Raw genomic sequence first — 25,995 nt, 5'->3', positions numbered from 1 at the left:
CAATGAGGAGGCATCAGCAGAGGTGCTTGAAGACTTCTGCAAAGGCCTCAGAAAAAAATACCTACCAATGAAGGCACTTGAGCTAGGAATGAAAATGGGCATAAGAGCATAACCTGCTAGAGGGGCCTGGATCCTTGACCGCACCTCCCTTCAGAGACTGCAGTGCATTGGCTGTGCACTAAATCTGGTCTTCTGAGGGCAGCTTTCCCTTGAGAAGCCTACCAAGTAAAAAGCCTTTGTAATTGCCTATGGTCAGACTGAAAAATCACACAAAGGTTTTTAGCCCGGAACTGGACTCCTCAATTTCCATATACATTTTAGAATCAGCCTGTCAGTTTCATCCAAAACAGCTTGCTGGGTTTATGATTCAGGTTATATTGATTCCATGGAAAAATTTGGGGAAAATTGGCATGTTGATATTATTGTCTTCCCATCTATAAACATGGTGTAGCATTCTATTTATTTGGCATCTTTAATTTCTCTCAGCAATGCTTCATAATTTTGCAAGTATACTGTTATTGCATATATTTTGTTAAATTTATTTCAAAGTATTTTGCATATGTTGATAATATTGCAAATGGTATTATTTTTAAATTCATTTTCTAATTGTTCACTGCTTGTATTTAGAAACACTAGTGTTTTTGTATACTTGTATCCTATAGCTTTGTTAGTTAACTTATTGGTCTTAGTACTTACATGTGGTTTCCTTAAGATTTTATATATAGTCAATTATGTTTCTATGAATAGAAATCAGTTCTACTTTTGACTTTCTAGTTTTTTTTGTCTAGTACAGTGTTGAATAGACATGGTAAGAATGGACACTTTGCTTTATTACCAACCTTGGGGGAGAGTATTCAGTATTTCACCATTAAGAATATCATTAGCTGTAGATTTGTCAGAGATGCCTTTTAATCCTTATTTGCTGAAAAATTTTATCGTGAGTGACTTGTACATTCAGTCAAATTTGTTCACTGTATCTATTAAGATGGTTGTATTATTTTCTCCTTTATTTTGTTACTTTGGTGAATTACACTGATTAATTTTCAAATAGTATACTATTATTGCAGTCTTAGAATAAAATCCATTTGGTCATAATGTGTTATGCTTTTAATATATTACTCTGTCTGATATGGCAGTGTTTTATTAGGGATTTCTTAGAGCTTTTTTTTTTTTTTTTTTTTTTTTGTGGTACGCGGGCCTCTCACTGTTGTGGCCTCTCCCGTTGCGGAGCACAGGCTCCGGATGCGCAGGCTCAGCGGCCATGGCTCACGGGCCCAGCCGCTCCATGGCATATGGGATCTTCCCGGACCAGGGCACGAACCCGTGTCCCCTGCATCGGCAGGCGTACTCTCAACCACTGCGCCACCAGGGAAGCCGTCTTAGAGCTTTTTGATGAGGAATGTTAACCTTTAATTTTCTGTTTCTGTAATGTGTTTGTCAGGTTTTGGTATCAAGGTTTTTAGGCCTCATAAAATGAATTGAAAAGTGTTCTCACCTCCTCTGTTTTCAGAAAAATTTATATAAGGTTTGTATTATTTCTCTCCTAGATATTTGAACTAGCCAGGAAAGCCATGTGGCCTAGCGTTTTCTTTGTGGGAAGGTTTTAAATTACAGATCAATTTTTAAAACAGATATAGGGCTATTCAGATTTTCTTTTTTTTTTCTGGTTGTAATATATAATTGTATTCATGAAATCAATTTAACAATACTATAAAAATCTATTAAAATGTCCTTTTTTCATTTATTTTTTAATTGAATGGAATATTCTTTAAGTTCTGTAGTGCTTTACAATTTTCTTTTTTTTGGCTGCATTGGGTCTTCGTTGCTGCACACGGACGTTCTCTAGTTGCGGTGCACAGGCTTCTTATTTGCAGTGGCTTCTCTTGTTGCGGAGCAGAGGCTCTAGATGCTTGGGCTTCAGTAGTTGCAGCATGCGGGCTCATTAGTTGTGGCACATGGGCCCTAGAGCATGCAGGCTTCAGTAGTTGCAGCACGTTGGCCCTAGAGTGCGTGGGCTTCAGTAGTTGTGGCATGTGGACTCAGTACTTGTGGCTTGCGGGCTCTAGATTGCAGGCTCTATAGTTGTGGCACACGGGATTAGTTGCTCCATGGCATGTGGGATCTTCCAGGACCAGGGATTGAGCCCATGTCTCCTGCATTGGCAGGCAGATTCTTAACCACTGCACCACCAGGGAAGTTCAGCTTTACAATTTTCAAGTTTCACACACATGATTTCATATAATTCCATAATAACCTTTTTATTTATCACCTACCCCTATCTCGCCCTCTCCCCACTGGTAACAACTAGTTTATTCTCTGTATCTGCGATTCTGCTTTTTTTGGTCTTATTCACTAGTTTTTATATTTTTTAGATTCCACATGTAAGTGATATCATACAGTATTTGTCTTTCTTTGTCTGACTTATTTCACTTAGTATAATGCCCTCCAAGTCCATCCATGTTGCTGCAAGTGGCAAAATTTCATTCTTTTTTATGGGTGAGTAGTATTCCATTGTATATATCTATCTGCCAGATCTTCTTTATTTATTCATCTGTTGTTGAACACTAAGGTTGCTTTAATACCTTGGCAGTTGTAAAGAATGCTGCTATGAACACTAGGGTGCCTTTATCTTTTCAAATTAGTGGGTTGTTTTTGTTTGTTTTTTTTTTGGATTATATACCTAGAAGCAGAATTGCTGGCCACATGGTAGTTCTATTTTTAGTTTTTGAGAAACCTCCACACTGTTATCCACAGTGGCTGCACCAGGGACTATTTAGGTTTTCTATTTCTCTTTGTGTCCATTTTAGTAATATGTGATTTTCAAGGGACTTGTCATACATGTGAGACATGAAAAAAGCAATAAACATAATGATAGTTTGAAGTGGTTTTCAAAATTATTTTAATATAATTTTTATAACTTAAAATTCACCCATTTAAATTTACAGTTCAGTTATTTTGCAGAGTTGTGAAAACCATAAACACAATCAAGTTTTATAACTTTTTAACCACTCCCCCAAAAGACCCTCACTTTAATTTGTCATCAATTCTTATTCCTACCACTAATTTCTTTTTCATCTCTATAGATTTGCCTTTTCTGGACATATGGCATACATGAAATCATTTAATATGTGGTCGTTTCATCTAGCTTCCTTAACTTAGCATAATGTTTCTGAGATTCATCAATGTTGTAGAATCTATCAGTATTTCATTTCCTTTTATTGCTAAATAATATTTCATTTTATAGATATGCTAGATTTTATTTTTCTACTCAAAGCTCATGGACATTTAGATTGTTAATACTTTTTGGATATTATGAATAATGTTGCTATGAAAATTTATGAATAAGTCTTTGTGTAGACATAAGTTTTCATTTCTCTTGGGGATTTACCTAGAAGTGGAACTGATCTAGTTTTCTTGGGATATCTTTATCTAACTTTGATATGAGGGTAATACTGACTATGTAGAATGAATTCCATCTTGTATTTTCTGGCAAAGTTTGTAAAGGATTGGTCTTTTTCCTTAAATGTTTGATAGAATTCAACACTAAAGACATCTGGGCTTGGGTTTGCTCTGGTAGAACCCAGGCTGTGAAACTGGGGAGGGAGGAATCAGAGCAGCCCCTGGCCAAAATTCCACAGACTTCCACTGTTTTTACTCAGTTTCAGTAGATTTTCTTCAACAAACAATTCTCAATTTGATGTATGCTTTGGGAAATTTCCAGAGGCCTAAATACTGGTTTATGTCAATTTTGTCCACTTTTGTCATTGCTTTTTGAGGAAAGGACTTCTTGAGCTCCATATGCAGCCATTTCTATAAGTCCTGCTGACATAAAATTTATATATAACATTTCCTCATTATCCTTTTTATGTCACTGGGATTCTCATTTCTGATGTTGGTAACTTACATCTTCTCTCTTTTTTTTTTCTTGATCCATCTTATTAGAGACTTTCAATTTTATGAATATATTCAGAGAACCAACTTTTGGCTTCTGAATAGTCCCAATTGTTTTTCTGTTGTCTATATCATTAATTTAACCTCTTATTTTATTTTCTTCCTTCTACTTAGTTTGGATTTAATTTCCTCTTCTTTTTGTAGCTTCTTAAGCTGGAAGATTGCATAATTGCTTTCAGGTCTTTCATTTTTTCTTCTTTTTTTAATTGGGGTATGGTTGTTTTCTTTCTTATATTACCATTTAGAGTAATACATTTTTTCCTGCAAGTACTGCTTGAGCTACCTTCCATAAATATTGCCTTGTTATTTTCAATATCATTTAGTTTAAAATATTTCTTTCCTTTTTGCTCTTGGGTTATTTAGAACTGTGTTGTTTAATTTCCATATATTTGGGACTTTTCTATATACCTAATGATTATTGATTACCAATTTAATTACGTGTTTGAAAGAACATATTTTGTCATTTTTCATTCCTTTAACATTTATTGAAAATTTTGTTATGACCCAGCATATGATTTATTTTGGTAAATGTTCTGTTCCTTCTTTAGCCCCCAATTCTATAGTTTTAATCTGGTGTCATTTCCTTTTAGCCTCAGTAACTTATTTAGTATTCTTGTAGTAGAGTCTGATGACAGTGAATCTTCTTTCTATTTAATGGTGTAAATGCATGTAGGACTACTTATTTGTAAATCAACTAGAGAACTTTATTAATCTGGGCTTTATTCTTAATAATTGAGGGGATTTTTTTCCCCCAGGTGTTAGATTACTTCCAATAGTCATAATTTCTTTTCCTTTTTTAAAAACTGAAATATCCAAATAAGATATTCCTTTTATTTTTACAGTATATCAAAATCATGTGCCTCCCTGAATGCACATCTACTATCAGTACATTAAAGTGGATCTAAATAAAATAAGTATAGGTAATAGAATATTTTATTTTAGATACTTTATATTAAAATTATAATATTTAACTATAAGATATATCTGATTTCTTAAGTATACAAACAACAATCAATTAATAGTATATTAGAGTTGAACATCGGTCAAGTCAGGATGAGACAAGTTAAAAGTTTCAATAGCTATGAGATGATCATGTGATTCACCTTCATCAGGAAGGGAAGTAGTTTAGCTGGGTTTAGATTACAGCTATATTGAACAGTTATGTGGGAAACAAATATTAACAATTTCATCAGCACTACTGTGACCAGCTGACAAATACTGAATATTGTTTGGTCATCACTTTAAGCAGGTAAAAAATAAATAAACTTTTTCTAAGTGTTAAGAGAAATATTAGGCTGAGCAGAAAACTTGTAATACATTTCTCATTTTGAATTAGAAACCCTAAAACATAACCTTGTCTTTTATACATAGTGAAAAGTGTTTAACATAATTAGAAAGGTCCATCTGCTTAAGAAAAAAACAGATTTTATGATCTGAATACCTATCTGTATGTCTTTTTCTTGTAAATTATCCAGGTATCCTAAATTATCAGTAAATTCAGTTTGACACTAAACTAAGTTCTTGAATATAATTAAAGATCTAGAAATTATAATTTGAGCCAATACATGAAGGCCTAATGATTTGTAGTGTTATAAGTCCATTTTATTCAGGTCTTGTCTTTTATAATTTCTTTAAATACGGAATTTTATAATATTAAAATAGTATTTGTTTCTTTGACCAAGACAATTGATATTGGGAATTTAGGAAATTAAAATTAATTAGACTTTTTATGAGAAAATAAACCTAAGGCTTACATAACTTACAGCTGTCCAATAGAACTTTGTGCAGTAAGGAAATGTTCTATAATCTGTGCAGTAAAATATGGTACTGCTAGCTACACTGAGCACTTGAAATAAAGCCACTAAGACTAAGGAACTGAGCTTTCAATTCTGTTTGATTGGGCTTAAATGTTTAATTTTAATTTAACTTAATGTTAGCAATACTTGTTTATTTTTACATGGTGGTAAAATCAGAGAGAAAACACAAAGCTGTTTTAAAGATGAAATTATTAAATCAGTCTAATTTTTCCAGACTGTATCAACTACATATCACATGAGCATTTTTCCTGAGTATATATCAATAACAAAAATGTTAAGGTACTTAAAAGCAAATTTTTGCTTTTCATGTTGTGACCTAGTATCCAGTCATTAAATAAACTCATATTTAAACTTGTTTTTTGTCAATATTTTGAGTTACAGCTTTAGAAAGGAAAGTAATTTCTTTTTTAAAATTTAATTTTATTTATTTTTGGCTATATCGGGTCTTAGTTGCGGCACGTGGGATCTTCTTTGAGGCATGCGGGATCTTTCATTGAAGTGTGCGGGCTCTTCATTGTGGCGCACAGGCTCTTTGTTGTGGTGCAGGTGTCTCTCGTTGTGGCGCAGAGGCTCCAGGGCACGTGGGCTCTCTAGTTGTGGTGCGTGGATTCCAGAGCACGTGGGCTCTGTAGTTTATGGCACACAGGCTCTCTAGTTGAGGCACGAGAGGTCAGTAGTTCTGGTGCCCTGGCTTAGTTGCCCTGTGGCATGTGGGATCTTAGTTACCTGACCAGGGATCAAACCCACATCCACTGCATTGTAGGGTGGATTCTTTACCACTTGACCACCAGAGAAGTCCCAGGAAAGTAATTTCTTGAAGCACCAACATACATTTAAAGATATGAAATAGGAATATTTTTAAAATATTTGATTTTCACTTATGTAAGTGCTTATACATTAACATTGTTTATAAATGGCAAATAGAACAGGATGCCCATAGGACTTGTAGAGAATTTATAATCTATACTTTTAATTCCCTTTCTAAGGTAGACAAATTATATTAATTTCTTTATTTAAAAATATTTTATACTAATAAAATAGAAAAGTTTATCAACCCATACAATTTAAAAGAGCTAATTTAATAAGACACAGACTTTAAGGTAGATGTTGATTAAAGAAACAAAGAAGGGACTAATAAAATTAGTTATTTTTATTATAAATCCCAAATCTTGAAAATATCTCCCTGTTGATTAGTATTTTCTTTTGAATTTCCTCACCTACAAAATATTGGAAGAAAAAAATCACACACTTTTTTCTCAGTGAAATTACCTTTTGTGTAGGTTAACCAAAATATCCAATTAAAAGTATTTTTTTCTCTACCTATTATTGTTCTCTGTCCATTTCTCTCCAGAACACTATTAGGGACCACAATCCACAACTCTATAACTCTAGCTGTGATTCTTTCAGACTGCCATTTTGGTGGTATTTTTTTTTAATTTAATGTTTTTTATATTGGGGTATAGTTGATTTACAATGTTCTGTTAGTTTCAGGTGTACAGCAAAGTGGTTCAGTTATACATATACATAGATCCATTCTTTTTCAGATTCTTTTCCAATATAGATTATTACAGAATATTGAGTAGAGTTCCCTGTGCTATACAGTAGGTCCTTGTTGATTATATATTTTATATATAGTAGTGTGTATATGTTAATCTCAACCTCCTAATTTATCCAACCCACACACCTTTCCCCTTTGAAAACCATAAGTTTGTTTTTGAAGTCTGTGAGTCTGCTTCTGTTTTGTAAATAAGTTCATTTGCATCATCTTTTTAGTTTCCACATATAAGTGATATCATATGATATTTGTCTTTCTCTGTCTGACTTAATATGATAATCTCTAGGTCCATCTGTGTTGCTGCAAATGGCATTATTTTGTTCTTTTTTATGGCTGAGTAGTATTCCATTATATGTATGTACCATATCTTCTTTATCCATTCATCTGTCAATGGACATTTAGGTTGTTTCCAAGTCTTGGATATTGTAAATAGTGGTCTTGGATATTGTAAATAGTGCTGCAATGAACACTGGGGTGAATGTATCCTTTCGAACCATGGTTTTCTCCAGATATATGCCCAGGAGTGGGATTGCTGGATCATATGGAAGTATTATTTTTAATTTTTTTAGGAACCTCCATACTGTTCTCCATAGTGGTTATACCAATTTATCTATACATTACCACCAACATTGTCGAAGGGTCCCCTTTTCTCCACACCCTCTTCAGCATTTATTATTTGTAGACTTTTTGATAATGGCCATTCCGACAGATGTGAGGTGATACCTCATTGTGCTTTAGATTTGAATTTCTCTAGTAATTGGGAATGTTGAGCATCTTTTCACGTGCTTTTTGGCCATCTCTATAAATTCTTTGGAGAAATGTCTGTTTAGATCTTCTGCCCATTTTTTGATTAGGTTATTTGTTTTTTGTTATTGAGTGGCATGAGCTGTTTGTAGATTTTGGAGATTAATCCCTTGTCAGTGGCTTCATTTCCAAATATTTTCTCCCATTCTGTGGGTTGTCTTTTCGTTTTGTTTATGGTTTCCTTTTCTGTGCAAAAGCTTTAACTTTAATGAGGTCCCATTTGTTTATTTTTATTACTGTAGGAAGTAAATCCAAAAAGATACTGCTGCTATTTATGTCAAAGAGTCTTCTGCCTATCTTTTTCCTCTAAGAGTTCTATAGTATCCAGTCTTACATTTAGGGCTTTAATCCATATTTGTGTATGGAATTAGAGAATGTTCTAATTTCATTCCTTTACCTGTAGCTGTCCAGTTTTCCCAGCATCACTTATTGAGCAGGCTGTGTTTTCTCCATTGTATATTCTTGCCTTCTTTGTTGTAGATTAATTGACCATAGGTTCATGGGTTTATTTCTGGGCTTTCTATCCAGTTCCATTAATCTGTATTTCTGTTTTTCTGCCAGTACCATACTGTTTTGATGACTGTAGCTTTGTAGTATAGCCTGAAGAAGTCAGGGAGCCTGATTCATCCAGCTCTGTTTTTCTTTCTCAGGATTGCTTTGGCTATTTCAGGTCTTTTGTGTTTCCATACAAATTGTAAAATGTTCTACTGCTGCAAAAAATGCCATTGGTAATTTGATAGGGATTGCATTAAATCTGTATATTGCCTTGGGTGTATAGTCATTTTGACAATATTGATTCTTCCAGTCCAAGAACATGGTATATCTTTCCAACTGTTTTTGTCATCTTCAAATTCTTTCATCAGTGTCTTAGAGTTTTCAGAGTACAGCTCTTTTGCCTCCTTAGATAGGTTTATTCCTAGGTATTTTATTCTTTTTGATGCAGTGGTAAATGGGATTGTTTCCTTAATTTCTCTTTCTGATCTTTCATTGTTAGTGTATAGAAATGCAACAGGTTTCTGTGTATTAATTTTGTATCCTGCAACTTTACTGAATTCATTGATGAGATCTAGTAGTTTTCTGGTAGCATCTTTAGGATTTTCTATGTATAGTATCATGTCATCTGCAAACAGTGACAGTTTTATTTCTTCTTTTCCAATTTGGAAGTATATGGCTTATATGGCCTTAATTATGTTGAGATATGTTCCCTCTCTGTGCCCACTTGCTGGAGAGTTTTTATCATAAATGGGTATTGAATTTTGTCAAAAGCTTTTTCTACATCTATTGAGATGATCATATGGTTTTTATTCTTCAATTTGCTGATGTATTGTATCACATTGATTGATTTGTGGATATTGAAGAATCTTTGCATCCCTGGAATAAATCCCACTTGATCATGGTGTATGATCGTCTTAATGTATTGTTGGATTTGGTTTACTGGCACTTCGTTGAGAATTTTTGTGTCTATGATCATCAGTGATATTTGCCTGTAATTTTCTTTTTTTGTGATATCTTTGTCTGGATTTGGTATCAGGATGATGGTAGCCTCATAGAATGAGTATGAGACTGTTCCTTCTTCTGAAATTTTTTGGAAGAGTTTCAGAAGGATAGGTGTTAACTCTTCTCCAAATATTTGATAGAATTCACCCATGAAGCCATCTGGTCCTGGACTTTTGTTTGTTGGAAGTTTTTAAATCGCTGTTTCAATTTCAGTGCTGTGATTGGTCTGTTCGTATATTCTATTTCTTCCTGATTCAGTCTTTGAAGGTTGTACCTTGCTAAGAGTTTGTCCATTTCTTCTAGGTTGTCCATTTTATTGGCATACTGTTGTTTGTAGTAATCTCTTTTGATCCTTTGTATTTCTGTGGTGTCAGTTGTAACTGCACCTTTTTCATTTCTACTTTTATTGATTTGAGCACTTTCCCCTTTTTTTCTTGATGAGTCTGGATAAAGGTTTTTCAATTTTATCTTTTCAAGAACCAGCTTTTAGTTTCATTGATCTTTTCTACTGTTTTCTTCATCTCTATTTCATTTATTTCTTCTCTGATCTTTATGATTTCTTTTCCTTCTACTAACTTTGGGTTTTGTTTTTTCTTCTTTCTCTAGTTGCTTAAGGTGTAAGGTTGTTTATTTTTCTTGTTTCCTGAGGTAAGATTGTATTTCTGTAAACTTCCCTCTTAGAACTGCTTTTGCTGCATCCTATAGGTTTTGGATCATTGTATTTTTGTTGTCATATGTCTCTATTTTGTTATTTCCTCTCTGATTTCTTTGGTGATCCATTGGTTTTTTAGTAACATATTGTTTAATCTCTACGTGTTTGTGATTTTTACAATTTTTTTTCTTGTAGTTGATTTCTAATCTCATAGTGTTGTGGCTGGAAAATATGCTCGATATGATTTCAGTTTTCTTAAATTTACCAAGGCTCACTTTGTGGCCCAGCATGTGATCTATCCTTGAGAATGTTCCATGTGCACTTGAGAAGAATGTGTATTCTCCTGCTTTTGGATAGAATGTTCATCTGGTCTAATGTGTCATTTAAGGCCCATGTTTCCTTACTGATTTTCTGTCTGGATGATCGGTCCATTGATGTAAGTGGGGTGTTAAAGTCCCCCACTATTATTTTTGTGTTACTGTTGATTTCTCCTTTTATGGCTATTAATATTAGCCTTACATATTGAGGTGCTCCTATGTTGGATGCATATATATTTACAATTGTTATAATTTCTTCTTGGATTGACCCCTTGATCATTATGTAGTGTCCTTCTTTGTCCCTTGTAGTGGACTTTATTATAAAGTCTATTTTGTCTGATGTGAGTATTGCTACTCCAGCTTTCTTTTGACTTCCATTTGCATGGCATACCTTTTTCCATCCTCTCACTTTCAGGCTGTATGTGTCCCTAGATCTGAAGTGGGTCTCTTATAGACAGCATATATACGGGTCTTGTTTTTGTGTCCATTCGGCCAGTCTTTTGGTTGGAGCATTTACATTTAAGGTAATTATCAATATGTATGTTCTTATTGCCATTCTGTTAATTGTTTAGGATTTGTTTCTGAAGTTCTTTTTTCTTCCCTTTCTCTTTTGTTCTTGTTCTTCAGGCATCCCAGCACTGGAGTCTGTAGGCTGTTGGGTGGGGACATGTCTCAGTGCCAAAAGAGAGTTGTGTTTGGATTGATTTTTCTGTTTTGTGTGTGTATCTATTGTAGGTTTTTCATTTGCAGTTACCATGATGTTTTAATATAGCAGTCTATATATATACAAGATTTTTTTAAGTTGCCGGTTTCTTACTTTCAAATGCCTTTCCAATATCCTGCATTTGTGCTCTCCTCTTCTCACAGTTGCTGGTTTTGTGATCATATTTGTGTGTGTATATTTTCCTACCTTTACTATATGTTTGCCTTTACTGGTGTGCTTTCCCATTTGTAATGTTCTTGTTTCTAGTTGTGGCCTTTTCTTTTCTGCCTAGAGAAGTTCCTTTAGCATTTGTTGTAAAGCTGGTTTGGTGGTTCTGAATTCTGTTAGCTTCTGCTTGTCTGTAAAGCTTTTGATTTTTCCACTGAATCTGAATGAGAGCCTTGCTGGGTAGAGTATTCTTGGTTATAGGTTTTCCCCTTTCATCACTTTAAATATATCATGCCACCACTTTCTGGCCTGCAGAGTTTCTGCTGAAAAATCAGCTGATAACCATGTGGGGCATTCCTTTGTATGTTATTTGTTGCTTTTCCCTTTTGCTTTTAATATTTTCTCTGTCTTTATTTTTTGTCAGCTTGATTAATATGTGTCTTGGGGTGTTCCTCCTTGGTTTTATCCTGTATGGGACTATCTGTGCTTCCTGGACTTGAGTATTTCATTTCCCATGTTAGGGAATTTTTTGGCTATTATGTCTGCAAATATTTTCTCAGGGCCTTTCTCTCCTCTCCTTCTGGGATGCATATAATGTGAATGTTGGTGCATTTAATGTTATCCCAGAGGTCTTTGAGACTGTGCTCATTTCTTTTCATTCTTTTTTCTTTATTCTGTTCCATGGCCATGATTTCCACCAATCTGTCTTCCAGCTCACTTATCCTTTCTTCTGCCTCATTTATTCTGCTACTGATTCCGTCTAGTATATTATTTCAGTTATTGTATTGTTTATCTCTGTTCTTTAAATTTTCTATCCCTTTGTTAAACATTTCTTATATCTTCTTGGTCTATGCCTCCATTCTTTTTCTGAGATCTTGGATCATCTTTTACTCTGAATTATTTTTCAGGCAGATTGCCTATCTTCACTTATTTGTTCTTCTGGGGTTTTATCCTGTTCTTTCACCTGGAACATATTTCTCTGCCATCTCATATTTCTCTGCCGTCTAACTTTCTGTGTTTGTGGTCTCCATTTCTCAGGCTGCATGTTTGTAGTTTCTCTTGCTTCTGGTTTCTCTTGCCCCCTGGTGTGTGAGGTTGGTCCAGGGGCTTGTGCAGGCTTCCTGATGGGAGGGACTAGTCCCTGCCCACTGGTGGGTGGAGCTGGGTCTTGTCCCTCTGGTGGGCAGGGCCTTGTCAAGGAATGGCTTGCACTCCAGACAACTTTATGCGGCCTGTCTGCTGATGGGTGTGGCTGTGTTCCCACCCTGTTGGTTGTTTGATCTGAGGCATCCCAGCACTGGAGTCTGTTGGGTGGGGACATGTCTCAGTGCCAAAATGGCGACCTCCTGGAGAGCTCACACCAATGAATATTCCCTGGGGCCTCCACCACAAGTGTCCTTGCTCCCAGAGTGAGCTACAGCCGACCCCCACATCCCCAGGAGACCCTCCAGGACCCACAGGTAGGTCCAGCTCAGGCTCTTATGGAGTCACTGCTTTGCCATGGATCCCGGTGCACACAAGACCTTGTGTTTGCCCTCCCAAAGTGTAGTCTCTGTTTACCCCAGTCCTGTGCAGCTCCTGTACTCATGCCCCACTGGCCTTCAAAGCTAAATGCACTGGGGGCTCCTCCTCCTGATGCCAGACCTCCAGGCTGGGAAGCCTGATGCGGGGCTCAGAACTCTCACTCCTATGGGAGAACCTTTGTGATATAATTATTTTTCAGTTTGTGGGTAATCCAAACAGCAGGTATAGGATTTGACTATATTACAAAAGTGCCCCTCCTACCATCTTGTTGTGGCTTCTTTGTCTTTGGAATATAGAATATCTTTTTTGGTAGGTTCCGGTCTATTTTGTTGATGGTTGTTTAGCAGTTAATTGCAATTTTGGTGTTTTCGTGAGAAGAGCTGAGCTCAAGTCCTTCTACTCCACCATCTTGTCCTCAACCTCCCCCAGACTGTGGGTGCTGTGCCATGCCATGCCAGGGGCATAACGGCCCGTGGCTTCCCCAAGTCCAGGCTGGTGAGTTGGAGTCATTGCTCTGGCCTAGCTGCTTTTTCTGGCCTCACTGATTCAGGGCTGGGGCCACAACCCTAGGCCAGAGGTGGCACCCTCAAAGCATGGTGGGACGGTCAACCACCAGGTCAGGAAGCACGTGGGTCCATTCTGGTAATAATTTAATTAAATATTAATGTTAAAAATAAACTTTATTAAAGTATTAATGTATATGAAATAAAGTTTCCTAATTATAAGTATGTAATATGAGTTTTGACAAATATACATGACAATATAAGTTATGTAACCACAACAGACTAATTTTATAAAAACTATTCATCACCTTAAAAGGTTCTCTCGTGCCCTTTGCATTCAATTATTACCTCTCACTCCTTGGCCCCACAAAACCACTGATTTGCTTTGTGTCACCATAGTTTTTACATTTACTACAATTTTATATAAATAGAAACATAAATAATTTTGTTTGTTTTCTTTCACTTAGCATAATGCTTTTGTGATTCATCCTTATTTTCATTGCTGCATAATATCCCATTATGTGGATATACAAAAATGTGTTGTGTCCGTTAACGGTGGAAATTTGGGTTGTTTCCAGTTTGGGGCTGTTATGAATAAATCTGCTATTAACATTCAGGTAAAAGTCCTTGTGTAACATTTATTTGTATTTTCTTGAGTAGATAAGAGGAGAATTACTGAGTCATATGGTAAGTATATGTTTATGAGACAGGATAAACTATTTTATAAAGAGGTTATATCATTTTGCTATCCCACCAGCAATGTATGAGGGTTTTGGTTTTTCCACATTCTTGTCAACACTTCCTATTGTCGATATTTTCAATTAGATACCAGTGATGGGTGCACTGGTATCTAGTAGTGATTTTAATTTACATATTCCTAGTAACTAATGATGTTCAGCATCTTTCAAGTGCTTATTTCACATTTGTGCATCTTGTTTGGTGAAATGTCTGTTCAAAACTTTTACCTACTTTTTAAATCAAGTTGTCTTATTATTACTGGGAGTTCTGTAAATATTTTGAATAAGATATGTATTTTCCAAATATCTTCTCTCAGTCTGTGGCTAATCTTTTCATTTTGTTAATGGTATCTTTTGTAGAGCAAAATGATTTAATTTTGATGTCATGCAGGTTATCAATTTTTTATTTTATGGTTTGTGCTTTTCATACCCTTTTAAACTGTTGTCTAACCCAAGATTACTATGATTTTCTTCTGATCCATTTTAAGTTAATTTTTGCGTTTTATGAAAGGTGAAAGTTAAGGCTCTATTTTTAATTTATGGGTATCTAATTGTTTTATCATTTATTGAAAATATTATCTTTCCTCTGAGTTGCCATAGCACTTTCGCCAAATATTGTCATTTATGTGTGTGTTTGTGGATATTGTTTCATTACACTAATATTTATATTTTTTCAATACCAGCCTATTGTGATTCCTGTAGCTTTAGAGTATGTCTTGAAATTTTATAGTGTAGCTCCTTAAACTTTTTTATTTTTGAAAACCATTTGGGCTATTTTAGATCACTACATTTTCATACATAGTTTAGAATCATGTTTCAATTTCTTAAACAAAAAAAGTCTGCTGGGATTTTGTTTGGCATTGCTTTCACTTTGTAGATCAATTTGGGGAAAATGAACAATATTGAGTTTTCTGACCATTGATCAAGGTACATCTCTTTATTTAGGTCTTCTTTCATTTCCCTCAACATGGTTTATAATTTTCAGTATACATATTTTCTACATGTGTTAAATTTATACCTATTTTATAATTTGATGCTATTATGAGTATTGGATGGAGAGTTCTATAAATTTCAGTTTAGTCAAGGATGTCAATAGTGTTGTTCAGAACTTCTATATTCTAATTATTTTTTGCCTAATAATTCTATCGATTATTGAAAGAAGAATGTTTGCATCCTCAGCCTTAATTGTAGATTTGTCTGTTTTTCCTTCTAACTCTCAGTATTTCTCCATGTATTTTGAAGGTCTGTTACCAGATGAATCCACATAAAAGGTTGCTATATCTTCTTGATGAATTGACTTCATAATCATTCTCCCTATTTATCTCTCAAAATTTTTCTTGTTCTGAAATATACTTTGTCTATATTAATGATCCATTAATATAGCCACTTCAGCCTTCATTTAATTAGTGTTTTCATGGTATACATTTTCCATTCTTTTAACTTATTTTTAAACTGTATTTGTCGTAGGCAACATATATTGGATCTGAATTTTTTTTTCCACTCAGGCAATCTCTGCCCTTAATTGGAGTGTTTAGACAATTTATTGACTTTAATGTGATTATCCCTATTGTTGCCTTGAATGAAAAGATTTTTCTATTTGTCCCATTTGTTCTCGCATTTGTTTCTTTTTTATGTTACCTTTTAATGATTCTATTTTATGTCCTATTGTCCTAAGTATTTGTTTTAAATTTTAATTTAAAAACTTTTTTTTTAATTTACATTTTGCTCTTTGGTTTATTATGTATATTATATATATATCTTTAACTTCAAATAAATAAACAGCATTATACCACTTCACATATAAGAATCCTTTAACAGTATACTTCTCTCTTCCTGTTCTCTCTCTCTTCCTGTTCTTAGTACTACTGTTGCCATATATTTTATTTCTATCATGTTATAAATCCCACAATACATTGTTATTTGCATTTTAAGTGATCAATGATTTTTTGAAGAAATGAGTCTTTAATATTAATCCACATATTTAACCACTTATGGTGTTCTTCATTACTTAGTGTAGATCCATATTTTAATCTGGAATCATTTTTCTTCTGCCTAAAGGACTTCCTTTATTATTTCTTTTTAATACTTCAGCTATTTTATTTAAAGATAAGTTATCAATACTGACAGGCCAAAAAATTCTAGACTAAGATAATGCTATGGAGAATAGGGTAGCTATTTTATATACAAGGGATTAGAAGGCATATTGTGTTCCTACAGTACAGTTGCTCTAGTTTTTATATACAATGTTTAAAGGTTACTTTCCATTTATAGTTATTACAAAATATTGGCTGCATTCCCCATGTTGTACAATACATCCTGGAACCTATCTTACACCCAATAGTTTATACTTCCTACTCCCAGACCCCTCCCCTTCTCTCCCCACTGGTAACCACTAGTTTGTTCTCTTTATCTGTTGAGTCTGCTTCTTTTTTATTATATTCACTAGTTTGTTGTATTTTTTGTCGATTCCACATACAAGTGATAACACGCAGTATTTGTCTTTCTCTGTCTGACTTATTTCACTTAGCATAATGCCATCTGAGTCCACTCATGCTGCTGCAAATGGCAACATTTCATTCCCCTTTTTGCTCTATTTTATATTGGAAATGCTTTTTAAAATTTTAATGTTTATTTTCTTATTAGTCATCCTTTTTTTTTAAGAAAATTAAAATGTGAAAAGTGTATATTTAGGAGTTGAGCAAATAGTACATATGTATGTGTGTGTGTATATATATATATATATTTTTTTTTTTTATTCAAACAGAAAGTCACAAAAATTATAAACATCCTCATCAGTTCACTCAGTCCCGTGTAATTAATGTTTTTTATCTTGATCTTTTGTTAGCACTTTTATGAGTTCATCAGTTTTCCATTAGAGTTCTGAAAATGCTTATTCATTCAGTTCAGCAGTATAGTCAGTTACCAGAAACCTGTACTTGTCAGAGTCTTTTCCATGAATTCCTTGAAGATGAAACCCTTTTATAGGAACATACTTTCAAAAGCATCAGAATACACCCAGAACTGTCTGTAAATGACAAAAGACTTAAAAATGACCACGGTTAAAGATTTGATGAAAGTTCATAATAATGCAATTGACAAGGAAATTTAGTTATTTCTGAGATATACATTTTAAAGTAATAACTAGAATTATGACATATAACATTATACCAGAACATATAAGATTTTTAGAAATTTCATGTAATGTCTGAAACATTTATATTAACATATTTCCATACAAATAACCCAAAGAAAGTTTAGTATTAGTTGTTTTGTTTGTTTGTTTGTTTGTTTATATTGCAGGTTCTTATTAGTCATCCATTTTATACACATCAGCGTATACATGTCAATCCCAATGTCCCAATTCAGCACACCACCACCACCACCCCCCGCCACTTTCCCCCCTTGGTGTCTATATGTTTTGTTCTCTACATCTGTGTCTCAATTTCTGCTCTGCAAACCAGTTCATCTGTACCATTTTCTAGGTTCCACATATTTGTGCTAATATACGATATTTGTTTTTCTCTTTCTGACTTACTTCACTCTGTATAACAGTCTCTAGATGCATCCATGTCTCTACAAATGACCCAATTTTGTTCCTTTTTATGGCTAAGTATATTCCATTGTATATATGTACCACATCTTCTTTATCCATTCGTCTGTCCATGGGTATTTAGGTTGCTTCCATGATGTGGCTATTGTAAATAGTGCTGCAGTGAACATTGGGGTGCATGTGTCTTTTTGAATTATGGTTTCCTCTGGGTATATATATGCCCAGTAGTGGGATTGCTGGGTCATATGGTAATTCTATTTTTAGTTCTCTAAGGAACCCCCATACTGTTCTCCATAGTGGCTGTATCAATTTACATTCCCACCAACAGTGCAAGAGGGTTCCTTTTTCTCCACACCCTCTCCAGCATTTGTTGTTTGTAGATTTTCTGATGATGCCCATTCTAACTGGTGTGAGGTGATACCTCATTGTAGTTTTGATTTGATTCTCTAATGATTAGTGATGTTGAGCAGCTTTTCATGTGCTTCTTGGCCATCTGTATGTCTTCTTTGGAGAAATGTCTATTTAGGTATTCTGCCCATTTTTGGATTGGGTTTTTTTTTTTTAATATTGAGCTGCATGAGCTGTTTATATATTTTGCAGATTAATCCCTTGTCAGTTGCTTCGTTTGCAAATATTTTCTCCCATTCTGAGGGTTGTCTTTTCGTCTTATTTATGGTTTCCTTTGCTGTGCAAAAGCTTTTAAGTTTCATTAGGTCCCATTTGTTTATTTTTGTTTTTATTTCCATTACTCTAGGAGGTGGATCAAAAAATATCTTGGGTTTATTTTTGTAGGTCCGTTTCTTCTCTTGCGTTTCCCATTTAGAGAAGTTCCTTTAGCATTTGTTGTAGAGCTGGTTTGGTGGTGCTGAATTCTCTTAGCTTTTGCTTGTCTGTAAAATTTTTGATATCTCCATCGAATCTGAATGAGATCCTTGCTGGGTAGAGTAATCTTGGTTGTACATTCTTCCCTTTCATCACTTTAAGTATATCATGTACTCTCTTCTGGCTTGTAGAGTTTCTGCAGAGAAATCTGCTGTTAACCTTATGGGAGTTCCCTTGTATGTTATTTGTCATTTTTCCCTTGTTGCTTTCAGTAATTTTTCTTTGTGTAATTTTTGCCAATTTGATTACTATGTGTCTCGGCATGTTTCTCCTTGGGTTTGTCCTGTATGGGACTCTCTGCACTTGCTGGATTTGGGTGGCAATTTCCTTTCCCATGTTAGGGAAGTTTTCGACTATAATCTCCTCAGATATTTTCTCGGGTCCTTTCTCTCTCTTCTTCTTCTTCTGAGACCCCTATAATGCGAATGTTGTTGCGTTTGATGCTGTCCCAGAGGTCTCTTAGGCTGTCTTCATTTCTTTTCATTCTTTTTTCTTTATTCTTTTCTACAGCTGTGAATTCCACCGTTCTGTCTTCCAGGTCACTTATCCGTTCTTCTGCCTCCATTATTCTGCTATTGATTCCTTCTAGTGTATTTTTCATTTCAGCTATTGTATTGTTCATCTGTTTCTTCTTTAATTCTTCTAGGTCTTTATTAAACATTTCTTGCATCCTCTGGATCTTTGCCTCTGTTCTTGTTACGAGGTCCTGGATCATATTTGCTATCATTATTCTGAATTCTTTTTCTGCAAGGTTGCCTATCTCCACTTCATTTAGTTTTTCTGGGGTTTTATCTTGTTCCTTCATCTGGTACATAGCCGTCTGCCTTTTCATCTTATCTTTCTGTGAATGTGGTTTTTATTCCACAGGCTGCAGGGCTGTAGTTCTTCTTGCTTCTGCTGTCTGCCCTCTGGTGGATGAGGCTATCTAAGAGGCTTGTAGAAGTTTCCTGATGGGAGGGACTGGTAGTGGGTAGAGCTGACTGTTGCTCTGGTGGGCAGAGCTCAGTAAAACTTTAATCCACTTGTCTGCTGATGGGTGGGGCTGGGTTCCCTCCCTGTTGCTTGTTTGGCCTGAGGTGACCCAACACTGGAGCCTACCGCGGCTGTTTGGTGGGGCTAATGGCAGTCTCTGGGAGGTCTCAAGCCAAGGAGTACTTTCCAGAACTTCTGCTGCCAGTGTCCTTGTCCCCTGGTGAGCCACAACTGCCCCCCTCCTCTGCAGGAGACCCTCCAACACTAGCAGGTAGGTCTGGTTCAGTCTCCTATGGGGTCACTGCTCCTTCCTCTGGGTCCCGATGTGCATACTACTTTGTGTGTGCCCTCCAAGAGTGGAGTCTCTGTTTCCCCCAGTCCTGCCATCAAATCCCACTAGCCTTCAAAGTCTGATTCTCTAGGAATTCCTCCTCCCATTGCCAGACCCCCAGGTTGGGAAGCCTGACATGGGGCTCAGAACCTTCACTCCAGTGGGTGGACTTCTATGGTATAAGTATTCTCCAGTTTGTGAGTCACCCACCCAGCAGTTATGGGGTTTGATTTTATTGTGATAGCACCCCTCCTATCATCTCATTGCAGCTTGTCCTTTGTCTTTGCATGTGGGGTATCTTTTTTGGTGAGTTCCAGTGTCCTTCTGTCGATGATTGTTCAGCAGTTAGTTGTGATTCCAGTGTTCTCGAAAGAGGGAGTGAGAGCATGTCCTTCTACTCCGCCATTTTGAACCAATCTCTTCCTTTATTATTTCTTATAGTACATGTCTCCTAGTGATGAACTCCCTCAGATTTTTATTCATGAGTAAAAATCTGTATTTCACCATTTGAAAGATATGTGCTGAGTATAGAATTTTATTTTGACCCATTATAATCATTTGTTGCTTTCAAGATGTCATGTCATTTTGGACTGTGTAGTTTCCAGTGAGTAGATTTCATCATTCTTATCTTTGCCTCTGTGTAGGAAATATATCTTTTCTCTCTGGCTGCTTTTAACATTTTTTCTTCATCACTAGTTTTCAACAGTGTGATGATGTATTTTCCTTTGTTTATTCTGCTTAGGAGTTTCTTGGATCTTTAGGTTTACTGTTACCAAGTTTGGCTATCATTTTGCTATTTTGGTTTCATTGCTGTAAATATGTTTTCTGCTGATCTTCCTTTCTGAGGCTCCAATTACATTTATTCTAGACTGCTCAATTTTGTCCCAGGGGTCAGTGATGCTTTGGGGTTTTCTTCTCTCTCATGTTTCTTTTTGGAAATTTTCTATTGCTTTTTATTCAAGTTCACTATTCTTCTCTGCTATGATGTCTAATATTCAGATAAAAATATATCTGAAATGATTAAATTACCTCTCAAAATTTGAGTCTTTTTAATATCTTCTAATTCTCACTTTATCACATTCATGTTTTCCTCAGCCTTCTTGAATATCTGGAATATATTTTCCAAAGCATTTTTAATATCCTTTTCTGCTAATTTTATCATCTCTTTTATTTCTAGGTATGTTTCTGGTGATTTACTTTTTTCCTCTGGTTATCCATCTTTTTCTTGATACCTACTACTTTTCACATAGTTAACATTGTGAATTTTACATTTATGGTGATATTTTGTTGGATTCTTTTCAATAGATAGTTATCTGGAAGGAAGTTATGTTACTTAGAATCAGTTTTTAAGCTTTTTTAGGGTGGGTCTAGAAAAGCCTTTAGTTTATGGCTAATTTGTTCCCACTACTGAAGTGACACCCCTATATCTGTTTTCCCATGTAGTTGGAGATCTCAGCAGTTTGGCTGGTAGTGACATGAAATATTCTCAGCCTTGTATGAGCTTTGTGAATTGTTCTGCTTTATCCTTTTGGTGGTTTGTTCCCAAGCCTGGGGTAGTTTATTCACATGGATGCACAGATCAGTACCCAGACAAAATTTCAAGAGAACCGTTCTATAAATCTCTGGTGTCTTCTATCTATGCAGCTCTCTTCTCTCTAGTATTTTGCCTCATAAATTCTGTTTTTGCCACATTAGACTCTGATTTCTGTCTCCTTGGTTTGGTGAGACTTCTGATCTCTCCTTGAGTTTCAGTTTCCTGGGAAATCGCTCCATTCAGTAAGCTAGAACACTTAGTTTAAACTAAAGTTTACTTCGATTGTTATCCTTCTCTCATCTTATTCTATGTTGCCTGTTGACCAATATGTGAAGACTGCCGTTTAATATATTTTGTTCAGCTTCCTAGTTAAGGTAGGAGATTAAATCCAGTATCCATGTTGACTTTTCAACAACAATTGCCTAACCTCCCCAAACCTAAGGTATAACTTTCCAGGATTCTTACTTACTTACTTACTTGTTTATTTATGGCTGCGTTGAGTCTTTGTTGCTGCATGCAGGCTTTCTCAGTTGCATCAAGTGGGGGCTACTTTTCATTGTGGTGCACAGGCTTCTCATTGCGGTGGAGTTTGTTGCGGAGCACGGGCTTTAGGCACATGGGCTTCAGTAGTTGTGGCTTACAGGCTTAGTTGCTCCCCGGCACATGGGGTCTTCCCGGACCAGGGATCGAACCCGTGTCCCCTACATTGGCATGTGGATTCTTAAGCACCGCACCACCAGGGAAGTCCCCAGTATTCTTATTTTTAATTCAAAAAGAAAAATATTTTTGTTGGTGTCATACATTCTAGTTGCCTTTTTTTCTCTTCTCAGTACTGCATTTGGGAACTCTCTCATACCTGTAAGCAGAAGTAATTAACTACTTTTTAACATTAAAAGTTTAGAGATATTAATTTGCTACAATATATAGTATGTATAATATTGCACTTATAATAATATTAAGATCAGTTCTACTTTTGTGTGGAAATTTTTCAAACTACTTTAATAACATTTGTGACTTGATGCTAATAAAAGCTCTGTGAACTAGATAAATCTAGCGTTATAATTCTCATTACAAAGTAAAGAAGCTAAGGCCTCACAAGATTCATTAATTTTTCTCAATCGCATAACCTATAAATGATGAGATAGGATCTTCTGACTTTTATAACAATGTTTTTTCCAATTTTCCAGAGTCTGTCTTCCTGGAAGATATAGAACTTTATGTAAAATAGCAAAACATCTAGTATAGTATGGTAGCAAAACTTTTCACTTTTCGTGAGGAAGGCAATATGGTGGAATAGAAATAACTAGATTTAGAGTAAGCGGGTGATTTGTCAGTCATATTCAATCTAAGTAATAAAAACAACGTGGAATTACATAAAATGAGCAAAACAACTTTTATACAACTATTTTATATTTACTTTAGGAAACAAAAAGCAGATTTACAATTGTTCAGCTAAAGGGCATGTTGTAAATGGAGCAAAAAGAGAGTTTAGTGTATGCCAGTTGTTAAGGTGACCAAAATGCCTGCTTAGGAGATCCATTTTAATTTTTCAGGAGATTTAGTTAAGAAATTAATCAAATGGCCTTTGTATTTTAGTAAATGGGACAAAATAAAGAACAAAAGATTGAGAAATTTTTAAATTTTTGTGAATGAGTTAGATCTCTGTTCATACCTACTATGGTGTCAAAATCTTTGATATATGTAGTTAATCTTTATGTAAAATCTTGTGTTAAGTATACACTCTGTTTAAGAAGAGAATTAATTTCGAACCTAATAATTATTATTTTTGAAAAAAGTCACCTAATTGCATACCTAAGCAGCTGTAGCTATTGAAGTATGACATTTCTTGATCTGTTCCCCCCTTCATAGCAAAAAGATTTTATATGATTCATCTGTAAAAACATAAAATCAAGTTAAAGAGCAAGTTGAGTAATCACTACTTACATGATAAAATATATGAGAAAATATGATTGCAGGTCATTCCTATTTTTTGCAGTGGTCATGGCTATTATATAAGGTTAACGTATCCTATGTAAAGGCACCATATCCTTCCTGACTTTCACCAGTCACTGCCTGACTTACCCAACCCTAAAGCATTACTTTCCAATAATCTTATTTATTTTTAAATTCAGAGATAAAAATAATAATGGTTGGTGTAATACATTCTAGTTGCATTTTTTTTTTCTCTCAGAGTTGCATTTGGGAACTGCAATGGGTTGGCTGTGGTGGATTTTATACAGAAGACAGTACTGTTAAGCATGGGGACCATTGACCTATATAGATCAAGTGACCTGTACCAACGACAACCACGGTCTCCTCGAAAAAACAAGCAGTTCATTGCAGGTAGGAGATAAGATCATTATGAACTTGATTAGTTCACCTGTTTTCTTACCTTTAGATTTCTTGTCTTTCTTCTGTGATGCTATTCAAATGCACAGCAATATAAAGTCAACATACTTTACAATACCACGTAAGTAAAATTGGTCAGAAACATAGTAAGAATCTTTGAAAGGGTAAAGGAGGTGTTTAAACTTCAATTTGTTGTTAACGTTAGGAAGGATCTCAAGTTTCTTAAGTTGAATTCCTAAAAAATAACAAAAGATAAGAAGGTATTAAATATAAAAATGCTAAAATCAGGCTATCTAGTTGAAAAAGCTGCTTGCAATGGTTGTGTTAACTGGGATAGTTTTCTTCTAATATATGATAGCTTTAAAAATATAACTTAAGGTCATTCACTAGTTTTAATATTTTAAAGTAACTCCATTTTTTGGCTGTCACCTTTCCTTGTTGGATGGTGACTTTCTTGGAGGTATTTTCACAAATGCAGTAAACATTATTAACATCTTAAAATGCTATGAAAGATGATATTTTTCTTGACAAATTAGAAAAACATACAAAGTTAGTAAAATACAAGCCAAAATACTTTCTACGCATAACGCCAAACCTTGATATGCCAAATTATCCAAAGTTGTACTAAAATTTCAGTACATATCCAAATAGCTGGCTTTGCAAACATTGCCAACATTTTGTATATTTTCTGTCCACTGACATAGTTTAGTTGGTAAAATATTGGCTGAGCTAAAAGGTTTGCAGGTGGAAATGCATCTATAGTATTATGTGTTATTTTATACAGTTTTTAAAATTTTCTACTGTTTTTTAAAATAATCAGTTGAATATTGACACTTTTACTAAATATACCCACGTAAAGACTATTTTAAAGTAAAAAGAGTACATTATGGTAGGTGTTATTTTCTAAATAGCAAATGTGCCAAATTTAACATCTGAATGTGGTAATAAATGAAGTTTCCTTTTGAACTAATGATAAATTACTTGATATACTGAAATTCTCCTTCTTTGTTAATCTTTCTTTTGTAAACCTATACCCTTTCCAAATTGCTAATTTAGACCCTTTTCAAGGAGCACAAAAGTTCTCCTTCAGAACCTGGAGCTTCTTTGTTTTTTGTTAGGGATCTCAACTTTTAGCAATATTTTATGAGTGCTAGCAATGTAAAATTAGACAGGTTCTGCTTCTACCACTACTGGCTTTTGAAAGAAAGGCAGAGTAAGAGAAATTGTGCATGAATATACCATGAGATCCCCTCACGATTGAGAAAGAGAAAGTTGACTTTTGAAAGTTCATGGACTCTTGATTGATAGAAAGATGTTAGGGGATAGTAGGCACTGTTTGCATGCTGAAACACTAATTCAATCAGAAAAGCTGTGGATCCTAAGACAACATCTAAATTACTTGCTGGATATACACAGTGGGATGACAAAGTATATATTTTGACAGAGGTAATACAATTATTATTTAATTTAAACTTACTTACTGAGCCTCAAAAATTATGATTAGAGCTCAGAATTTTAATGACTTTAAAATTAGGAAAAACTGTGATGAAGTTGTAAACTCTGCTTGTATTTAGTATATATAATGAGTACTCTGTTATTAAAAAAAAAGACTAAAATCCCTAAGCTTTCTTGTTAATACTGAAGATTAAAGACAACCATTTTTATATTTATGAGGTAACATACATATTACTTATAAGCTAAATAAGTTTACTATGTAAAAAGCATAAAGAGAAATATGCCATTTATTTTTATAAGATATTTGATTAACTAAAATTACTACAGCATTCTCATCATTCATCTATCACCTCACTTTCTAATTGATTTAATTTTTTAATATCTCCTTTCTAATTTGATTACCTAAACTTGCTGCAATTTCTTCATCTTGGCTGTTCTATATTCTGGTATGATATCACTTCCTTTCACTTTAGACTATTTTTCTCTCTTTCTTCTGCCTGCTGCTGATGCTGGTGTTCTGGCATGTTCCAAAGACAACTTTTGCATGCGTGGCCTGTCTAACTTTTATCCTGATTTAACGAAACGGATCCGTACTTCCTACCAGAGTAAGTTCAATAAAGGTTAGGCAAATAGCTTTTTTTTAAGTCATAATGCTTGAGTTAAATCCATATATCTGTGCTTAGTAATGTGTTTT

At 34.8% G+C, this 25,995-nt stretch overlaps 1 protein-coding gene across 2 annotated transcripts in view; it reads left to right on the top strand.

The window, feature by feature from the left end:
- Positions 1-25,995, top strand: part of STXBP5L (syntaxin binding protein 5L) — a 369,562-nt gene that overhangs the window by 252,472 nt on the left and 91,095 nt on the right. For both annotated transcript variants that reach the window (XM_079922719.1, XM_079922720.1), the window contains one exon: positions 23,689-23,840. In XM_079922719.1, the coding sequence (XP_079778845.1) occupies positions 23,689-23,840 (152 nt within the window). The remainder of the gene's footprint in view (positions 1-23,688; positions 23,841-25,995) is intronic.

Source organism: Stenella coeruleoalba (assembly GCF_951394435.1).
Source record: "Stenella coeruleoalba genome assembly, chromosome: 5".
Classification (NCBI taxonomy): domain Eukaryota; kingdom Metazoa; phylum Chordata; class Mammalia; order Artiodactyla; family Delphinidae; genus Stenella; species Stenella coeruleoalba.
Note: the sequence above shows the minus strand (reverse complement) of the source record. Positions and strands in the feature narration are given on the sequence as shown.